The sequence below is a fragment of the Nelumbo lutea genome, chromosome 1 (genome assembly GCF_056320005.1).
Source record: "Nelumbo lutea isolate HS-2025 chromosome 1, American lotus-T2T, whole genome shotgun sequence".
Lineage (NCBI taxonomy): Eukaryota > Viridiplantae > Streptophyta > Magnoliopsida > Proteales > Nelumbonaceae > Nelumbo > Nelumbo lutea.
Window position 1 is genome coordinate 178,324,506 of NC_142684.1, and position 10,237 is coordinate 178,334,742.

Here is a 10,237-nt window from a genome sequence, read left to right on the forward strand (position 1 = left end):
AGTTAGCTCTATTGAGGAGGCAACATGATTTTGGAGGATTTAGAGACGATAGCCTACTCATGATGGGGGTTAGCCACCACATTTTGCAGGTTGCCAACTGCGCTTTACCTAGGTCAGCGGAGATAGGTCGCCCCTCATGCTGAGGTCCCTAACTCGATCCTATGATGGCTGACCTAACCGACTTGGTCTTATGATGGCCGACTTGATATTGCGATGGCCAACCCAATCCTATGGTGACCGATTTGGTCCTGAGATGGCTGACCTAGTCCTGGTTCAAGGTGCCTACAGATCGACTTTGCCTAGGTGGTGTCAAGATACTTAGATCATTCGAGATGTGCCCAACATGTATCTGAGATGTTAAACAATGGTTTAAAATTGCCACGTGTAACAATATCATTAGAGGGCCAAATCTCTCCTAATTAGATATCATCATAAGAGCATTAAGTTAAAATTTTCTGTTTCAAGTTACCATTTTTCAACTTTCTAGCTTGTAAGGAAAGATAAGCTTCTCTGCTTGGGAGTTGGGTCTACAGGATTTAGAATACAGTTGGAGCCATGTCATGTTCACAATAAATAGGAGCCACAATTGGATTGTGGGTGGGTCCCCTTTCTTACGTGAAATCACTTGGAAGTTAAGTGCTCGCAAGTGTTAAATTAATTCATTCAAATCTTTTCTTTCCTTTGGAATTTCTTTGTCATACTGATGACATACTTGGAGAATGTAGATCCAGCATGGAATGGGTCCCTTTATTTAAAAAGCAAATAGCTTAAAAGCTAAGAATACATTATACGTGTAAGCTTAATCTTAGATTAGCAAGAGCGTACGGTGCATTGCTAGCATACCTTGTTAAATGTGAAAAGTAATTCCACCTGTATCAACTTAAGCTCGAATAAATGAGGACAGTTGTGTCAGGCTGGCAGCTGCCGCTAAAACTTTTGTCAAATCCTCATAAATAGTCGTATAATTGAGATATATGGATAGTACAATGATGATGACATTTTCAAAAGCAAATCAAATCAAATATAATTGGTTGAGATCTAGATTTAATATGCAGCCCAATATTAATGTAATTGAATGCACGGTTGTAGAATTTTTAAGAATTGAGGCTTAACAACTTCTGTCTTAAACTTGTTTTAATTATATTTGGTTGATTTCTTGTTTACTTTCTTATCCGGGACCAAGCACTGATAATAGAAGAAAAAGGGTTAATTTGTTGAGTCATTAATTAAAAATTTAGACTCAGTATAAATGCAAATATGTACTGTATAAATACATACAAAATATAAGGTTTTGCACTCTACAAGTTTGTATTTGTACTCCTTCCAATCTGAGCCTTAATAACATTAAATTTAACAAAGATTAAGCTCAAGGGGTAATTGGTTGGACACTAGGACCTTATTCTTATAACAGCTTGCACCATACTTGATGGGGAGAAAATTGATTTACGTGGAACCACTGAAGGCAAAAAGGAAACGAGAGAACCAGGGCAAATTTAGTGAATTACCCCCTTGGGAGTTATGATGGTTTGACCCAACATTAGAATCTTTTGGACAAATTTAGTGAATTACCCCTTGGGAGTTATGATGGTTTGACCCAACATTAGAATCTTTTGAAGCAAGTCTCCTGACTCTCCTCAAGACCACAGGCTTACTTGCTTCAAATAGAAGTTTAGATTTGCTACCAACAACATGCTTCCAACAGGCCACTGCAGCCGCACATTGGAAACATCTTTCCAAAAATGATACCAAAAATGATACCTGATTCATGGGCTGCAGTGGCCTGTTGGGACAGACATAGGAGTGTTTTCTGAGAGGTAGAACAATCTTCAAGACAACACAAAGAAGTCTAACAGAGATTTTGACGAAGAACAATCACACCACACGCTTTTCTAAGTTAATGCTTGCACAACAAATGCCACCTCTCTCTCTCTCTCTCTCTCTCATTCACACATCCTCTTTGGCTCTCGTTTGTTCTACTTCTACCATCTTTTGTCTTCCAGTCCACCCTTATTCTTCTCGTACAGTATTTCTTTGAGTCTGCAGTTGCATCAATGATGCACACAAATGAAAATAAACTCACGTTCACCCATCTTCTGGTATCTAGAGATACAGGGATTAAATTCGAACAACTTATTGGATAATTTACACAAAGGGGCATAACGTCTGGTCAAAACTAACATCAAGGACAACACATCTGAAAGTTACTATCGTTCGACTTCCTCTTTCTTCTGGTCCAAATACCTGTCACAGAAGCAGTTTAAATAATTTCATTAACCTGTCACAATTCTGCATATTTATGTAACTTCAATATTTGCTTCCACATGCCCAATAAAATAACTGGCTGAAGAATGTAGAAGGATCTCTGAAAGGACAAGCAGGATTTTCCATGTACAATTTCCAGGCCACAAACCATGCAGAGGGCTTTTCATCAGCTAATCTGTCCAAATTGATTGTCAGAGGTAACAACAGCACCATGGTATTCTTTTTAATACTAATCACCATTATAAAATTTGGGAGGCATTTTCTCCAAGTTTTAACAGAAAGTTTCTGGTGTTCTTGATAGTAGAAATTTAAGTTTTTCTCTGTTCCCAGGACACCAAACTGTTGCACTGGAATGTTACCACTTACCAGATGCCTGCCTCAATTCCTGTTTTTGGCATTCTTTCCCTTTATGCAATGCATGGAATAACAGACTAAACAAAGTCATACCAAAAAGTAATTATATTGTATCCAGAAAACATCTTTGGTTTCTTACCCTTGAGACTTTGCCAAACGTGAGAGTTGATAGAGCTGCACTATCTCATTGGAGGCATGGCATGCTAGGAGTAGATAATTTCGTGGCTGCACCATCCAAGCAAACCTCATTAACAACCCTGAGCAGATACACATTGCTGCAGTACCAAATAGAGGATGAGATTAGCTGTTAATATATGAAAAGGTAAATAGATGCTTTATACTGGCAATTTAAGTTCTAACCTGCAGTCATGTTACCAGATTCGACCCTGATAACCCAAAACAATGGTACCATGTGGAAGATTATGGGTCCTAGACTCTTCACAGATGAATAGACTTAAAAAACTGTCCATATTAGGATCTAGACAGTGGTAGTCTACAATCACCATGCAACTCTATTAGCCCAACTGTCATCTATCTTTTTGCTCCCCACCCCAACCTCTTTTACAGAGGGACTCTCCCTCAAATCTCAAACCAATTTGTCGTCATCGTTGTCGTTATTATTATGGGCCTGTATTTTCTGGGCCAATACCTGGCAAGGCATCCTAACCTTCCAGCTTGGCATAAAACAAGCTGATCCATCTGTTTTTCTATTAAGTTTCTTGTGCATTTTTTCCCTACATCAAACCAACCCAAAGACTTTGTTCCCAGTTTTCCAGGCTAGACCAGTTTTATTAATTTTACAATCAAGTATACATATTTATTAACAATCGTGCAATCCAAATACACCTATATTATAACAAAAAGGAAAGGTATTGGAACATACAGCAGTGACAAACCCCCAGTTTGCAACAGGGCCCCAAAAATGAGTTGTTTTGGGACCAACAGGACTGTTCCAGAAAGCTTGGAAGGCCATTCAAAAACTAATGCCAGTTAGGTACCTGTAAAATGGTTTTAGTTACAACACCAGATGGTTAAAAGCAGAAGATAATTGGTGTAAATAACGCCTTCAAAGGAAAGAAATGATAACTGACCAGGACTGCAAAGCTAGAAACATGAAAGTTCTATAACCTCAACTTTATCATGATAATTTCAATTAAAACCAGATCAAATAAGAATTGCAAAGGCAGACCAAACAGGGAATAGTTAATTGAATTTACTAACTACCATGTTGTTTCTTATATTCAATAAATTAATGAATTATTGCAATGACAAGGAGGTTAAAGAAAATCTTAGCCAACCACAACTACATGTTTCCCTCTATTCTGAAATCTGAATCAGCATAACAGCAGACAAGAAATGCTTAGCATTTCAACTTGGCAAAACCTTTCTACTAGTTATAGAGGTATTAGTAGCCTTGTGGTACTTCTCTATTAATCCAGTAACAATAAAATTTTGAAGATAAGACTAAAGTTTAGCCAGAATGCAAAGCTAGAACAACAAAGAAATGTTTAGGATCAAAAGATTTTAAGATAAGTTGGGCTAATAGACATGCAGTTTTAGTAAAAAGAGTGTACAGATAGGGGTGCAAATAAGATTGATAAGTTGGCCAAACTAACCACTTCCCACACCTTGAATCAACTATCCATAATATGAGAGAAATTGAAGAGGGTGACCAGTTGGCCAAATTGCTTTTGACATTTATTATCTCTTGTTTTCTAGTTCAAGAATGGTCCCATTGTCGTGTGGAATCCAGCTTTGCATTATTTTCTCCAGGCCAATAGAATATCCCATTCATCCCCCTTCAGAAGGATTCCTCATCCATATTTCAGGATAATGGTTTAAGCTGATTGTCATTCACCCCAAGTGATGCAGCAAGTTTGGTATCAATTGTTTCTGAGGGTGGCCCATATGAATCGAATGCTTATTTTTGAATTCACAACACAAATTAGCAGACATTTTGGCTTCTTCCAGTATGCTAGATGGATGATCATCTTTTACACCACAGATTTTCTTAGGAGCTTAACCAACCTTGTTGATGCTTGTAAAATTTCATAATTCCAAATGGTAACTAACTTTTCATTTAACATGATTGATGTGCTTACACAAAAGATATAACCCAAAAAGGGCATGGGTTGAAGTCATAAAAAATTATTTGAGGGCTCATAATTTAGATATGAGTATGACATTAAACAGGGAATGGTAAAACGGGATTTATGTAGCCGATCCCATATAGTTGGGACAAGGCTTAGATAATGATGATGGATATTGAATAGTGGAGGCAAATAATTAATCATAGAAGAGGGGCCACCACTCATAAAGCAAGTTGGAATTACAGATGATATCTCTTTATAACAATAAAGTGAAAATACCAAACATCATTTGGATAAGCATTAGGAAACATTAAACAAGCATATAAAACTAAGCCATCTACGACAAAGAGAAGGCTCTTACACTGTTTCTGGCCCTCCAAAGTTTTCTGAGCTAATCACTCCTGTGTGAAAGCATGTAAGGGCAGATCTTAATGGATAAACTTTAGAAGTAAAAACTGTGGAAATATTATATCACAAGAAAAATGCTTAGAGACTAAATACAGAAGAAAAGCTAAGAACAATAAAAAATTGGGTGGGTCTAAGGCCGTCGATCAACTGGATAGCGTGCTGCCCCACAGACCCAAAAACATAATACAGATCTCTACTCAGGATCTGCTAGGAACAAGATGTGTATACTGTAAAGCTTGCTAGTACACCAAATCAAAAGCACAAAAGGTCAGCTATCTGAACTGTTCTATCCATTAGAGCTACTTAAAACGACGTGAAAATGAGTTAAAAGAAAAAATTAACTAAGCATGCAGACAATCAATCTTTAGTCTGACCCGTGAAAGAATACCCAAGTCATAGATCAAACAATACCCAAGTCATCTCTATTCATCTAATGGCGAAACTATGTCTAAAAGAGTCCTGTTAGGAGGAGAAAGAAGAGGGTAACTATTGACTGACCCGTGAAAGAAGCCAAAGAAGCAAGCGTTTACAGTTTCTTCTAAAAGCAGAGACAAGAAGAGTAAGTCAGAATCAAAGCTCGCCTTCGACCTTTCCACGAAGAGATCCGAGCTCCGAAAACAATGGGTCAAAAGAAAGAGACGCACAGAGTTGAGTAGGTACAACTGTAGAAGAACAGGAAGTTGTGGGGCCGCCTTGTTTGGTGACTGTACAAACAATATTGAGATCAGATCTGAATCTGACGGCCCTGCCCTAATACTATGCAAGGTCTGCTCCCGTTCTCCGTCATCAGATTCGAATCTACACCCGCTCATTGTAATGGGACTGTTCTCGTTTACACTCTCGTCTGATATGCCAATCTATGGTTAAACAAACGGGCTTACTATGCAAGGTCTGCTCCCGTTCTCCGTCATCAGATTCGAATCTACACCCGCTCATTGTAATGGGACTATTCTCATTTACACTCTCGTCTGATATGCCAATCTACGGTTAAACAAACGGGCTAAAGCCGTAAACCATACTTATTAATTAATTTATTCTGCAATAATTAATTGTCGCTTTGGCCGAGTGGTTAAGGCGTGTGCCTGCTAAGTACATGGGGTTTCCCCGCGAGAGTTCGAATCTCTCAGGCGACGTGCGATCTTTTCATATAACACCCATATCCTTTATGATGAAATGCTCGTCTAATCTATATGGATGATTGAGGTTTCCGTAAAACATCTGCCGACATCGAATTACCAACCGGCGGCCACCTCTGCATTTCTTAACATGATCTTGGTCACTGTTTTTAAAACCGGTGACCGGTTCTATTTTTCTCCAAAACCGTTTTTTCCCCTAAAATCGATGATTTTGGTCAGCAAATTGCTGAATCAGCCAGTTAATCGTTTGAACAGTAACAGGACCTCTAACTGGTTCGGTCGATTCGTTTTTAAAAACCATGACCTTAATGGCTAAATCGTGTAAGGAATGGATGAATGTGTTCGGACTTCGGAGGAGTTGATGCGGGAGGAGTCAGATTCCGGTAACATGGGAGGGCTGAACACCATGGCAAAGCCCCACTCTAATTCTGAAGGGAAAATCTATGACATGGAAAAAGAATGTTTTCCATATCATATCGGATGAGATGGACCAATTAACAATCGACTTTCTATTTCGGTGAATGCGACGAGAGCAAATCAGCCCCCCACAATGTCCCACAACACATTCAAGCCGTGTATTGGGAACATCTCCCAATGTGATATCATTATCAGGAGATGTTCACAATACACGACGGGGATGTGTTGTGGGATGTTGTGGGGGGCAATCATCGCAGTAACCAGTTTCAAAAACAACATTTAAAATCACATTTCATAACAGAAAATCATTTAAAGATAAGAAAGACGTCAACATTCGCCATTAAATGTCACCCTCCCCCTACTTCCCTCCGTAAATGATCAACCTACTCGATTGCCTTTATAACCTCATATGCGGAGAGCAATGACTTCAGAGAAGAAGCTCTCGAACCCAATGCGGGAGATCAAAGTTCAAAAATTAGTCCTCAACATCTCCGTGGGTGAAATTGGATACCGTCTCACCAAAGCCAAGAAGGTGTTGGAGCAGCCGAGTGGGTAGACCCCCGTTTTCTTAAAGGCTAGGTACACCGTTTGGTCTTTTGGTATAAAACGTAATGAGAGCTAATCCTTAAAGTAAAGTGCTTACTTACCAGAGTTCCTTTGTTAATGTAGTAATTGAAAGCTAATCCTTTCATCCTTGGAGATGATAATCCGAGCATCATGGTCGGAGCATCGGCAATGAAATCCTGCTCAACCCATCATTTCTTTTCCTAGATGAACCAACCTTTGGTCTAGACTCAACTACAACTCTTAGAATAGTTCAAATGATAGTGAGTACAATTCATCAGCTATCAAGTAGACTATTCAACAAGTTTGACAAGTTGATTCTCTTGAGCAAAGGCAATTCTTTGTACTTCGGAAAAGCCTCTGAAGCTATGCTATATTTATCTTCAATTGGTTGCTCTCCTCTGATAGCTATGAATTTAGTGAAGTTCTTAATTGGTCTTGCAAATGGGAACATAAATGACAAATCAATCCCATTGTTCTGGAGGATAAAATCTTACTTGGAAGGCAATTTCCTAAAAAATAAGATGGAAGGCCATCCCCTGTGAAAGTCCAAGAGGTTATAAATTGATCATAAGGCTAATCTTATGTCTGCTTATTTGATTCTTTTACTTTTTCATGGAATTCCTTCAAATATATCCACATTTTGCCTTCTCTGCAGTATCTTGTAGGTGCTTATGAAATAAGGATTTCAAACATAGAGAAGCAGAAGCTTCTAAAACCTATGATGGTTGATAGTGAGTCAGAGATACAGAGAGGGTCACATTCAAGAGATTGGGGAGCATCCTGGTGGGAGCAGTATTCAATTATTTTCAGGAGAGGTTTGAAAGAGAGGCGCCATGAATATTTAAGCTGTTTACGAGTCACTCAAGTTGTATCCACTGCGATAATAATAGGACTCATTTGGTGGCATTCTGATGCCTTATCTCCCAAAAGGTTGCAAGATCAATGAAGTATATACTAAAAGTATCTTCCTAGTCCTGTTCTACACTATATGCTACTGTTTCAAAGTTGTTTGGTCAATAACAACCAAGAAGGTTTGCAGGCAGGGCTGTTGTTCTTCATTTCTGTATTATAGGGATTCTTTCCTGTATTCACAACCATCTTCACATTTCCACAATTCAGTAATTCAGTAATTTAACAGAGATATAAACCACTTCAATTGACTTTAGGGTCATTTAAGTAGGTAGGTAATTCAGTAATTTGCCAAGGAATAAAAACATTGCATTTTTTCGCATATCAATTGAGAAAGTTACCGAGTTGATGGAAGTGGTCCAGTCTGTTTTGTTTTATTTTTTATTTTTGAAGAAAATGTCTACTGTTCAAAGAGTCCTGTTATGGTTTCTATTTGTGTTTTTAAGTTAAAGAGTCATGTTATTTTAGAACTCATGTTTGTAATCATTAGCTTTAGAATTTGTTTCTTTCCATAAGTTCATGTCAATCTTGGATATGTCAAAGAATTATTTTTATGAGAGATTTTTGGCAACTTTACTTCTTTTTGAATTAATTCCATTTACAGGTACGACTAAAAACTATTCGATTGTGTTTAGATTAGGGAAATCAGTATACATAAAACCCAAAAAAAAGTATGGAAGAGAGGTGTGACTCTATGTATCCCTTTAATTCCATATTTTGTATTTCTTTTTGTTCTTTCCGAGTTTCTACTAGAGATTGATCCCCAAAGTTGTCATATATCATTTAGATATTAAAGCCCTACAGCAGCTGAGACACCAAGGTGGCACTCCTGGGTAACCTCATTTAGCCTGAGACCAGGTGCCTTGAAATCAGCACCCAAGGTCCTTACCTCACTGAAACTATATTCCTTGTCTAATTCTTTATTTTTGTTCTGATATGTAAATAAGCAAAATATTTTTAATCTTTGATATAAATTTATGCACATTTACATATATACATAATTAATTAACTGTTTAATCAATCAGAATTTCCAGGGGTCTTGAAATGAAGCATTTCAAGCTTAAGTCATTGAAAAAAAAATACAGTAGATAACAATGGATCCTGGATTCTCCAGATGAGAAACTAAACTAGAACCATAACTTACTCAAGACAGTCCATGTGAATATTAACATAGAAAGCTGGAAAAACTATCATCAATATCAACATATAAGCCTTATCCCAAACTATAGATGGTAACATATCTTTATTTTTTATAAAGATAAAATGAGATAAAATCAAATGAAGATTAGCAAATTCAGATTAGTGAAACAGAAAAAGGGCAGTGTTTAAAGTGAATATCAAATTATTCAACAGACACAACCTAACAGAATTCAAATAATCTGCATTCTCAAATAGGACTTCCCATAATTTCTTCTCCCATTTAGCCCACTTTGCTGCATATGCTCCTTTAGTGGAATCCAATCTGAATTCAAGAATTTTAAGAATAAAAATGAGAATGAAGTTAAATGATAATAAAGGGCCTGTTAGGAATGTAGGAATTAAATCATGACACCAATAATCATTTCATATATTGTGTAGTTGATAGTGAATACTGGTGATTCATAAGCATAAACAAACAAGCCTGTTATAGGTTGCAGACTTGTAGTCATAAGTCAGATCCACAATTTCAGGGAAATAAAAAGATATATGCTAGACATATACATGCAGAAAAGTTTAATTTTATTATAAGATCCATATTATTGGGCAGATTACCGATGGTGATTAAAGAGAAAAAGATAAAAACAGTTCTTAGATACAAAGATATATAAAGTAATTCTTGTCTAATATTTTTTTCCTTTGATAATTTTCTGGTTTAAGTTAAATAACCTGTAAAATTCCATTTGCACTTTTTCACATTATGTTCTTGAACTATGTTAGTCATGGTTCACTTATCATATTATTGATTTAAGTAGGAAGAGTTTTACCTGTACTTGGAGAGCCAATGTCTATAGTTTTCGTATGTGTGTATTGATAACATTGAAAGTTTCATCTTAAATGATAGGTAGATCCTCTACTTTTTTATTTTTGGTTATGTTACCTACATAAAGCAAAGTC

At 37.1% G+C, this 10,237-nt stretch overlaps 1 protein-coding gene, 1 non-coding gene and 1 pseudogene across 2 annotated transcripts; 2 read left to right on the forward strand and 1 right to left on the reverse strand.

The window, feature by feature from the left end:
• Positions 1-1,856: 1,856 nt before the first annotated feature.
• On the reverse strand, positions 1,857-5,758 carry LOC148879486 (mitochondrial pyruvate carrier 1-like). Its single transcript, XM_088974544.1, has 6 exons — positions 5,613-5,758; positions 5,068-5,107; positions 3,500-3,614; positions 2,977-3,052; positions 2,756-2,891; positions 1,857-2,241 (listed from the first exon to the last, which is right to left on the reverse strand). Exons 3-6 carry the CDS (start codon positions 3,587-3,589, stop codon positions 2,205-2,207), a joined length of 339 nt encoding a protein of 112 aa, XP_088830670.1. The 5' UTR covers positions 3,590-3,614; positions 5,068-5,107; positions 5,613-5,758; the 3' UTR covers positions 1,857-2,204.
• A 407-nt stretch (positions 5,759-6,165) lies between these two features.
• TRNAS-GCU (transfer RNA serine (anticodon GCU)) lies at positions 6,166-6,247 on the forward strand. Its single transcript has one exon. It is a non-coding gene; the product is annotated as a tRNA-Ser (tRNA).
• Positions 6,248-7,088: 841 nt separating this feature from the next.
• Positions 7,089-8,369, forward strand: LOC148879488 (ABC transporter G family member 22-like; annotated as a pseudogene).
• The last annotated feature ends 1,868 nt before the right edge of the window (positions 8,370-10,237 follow it).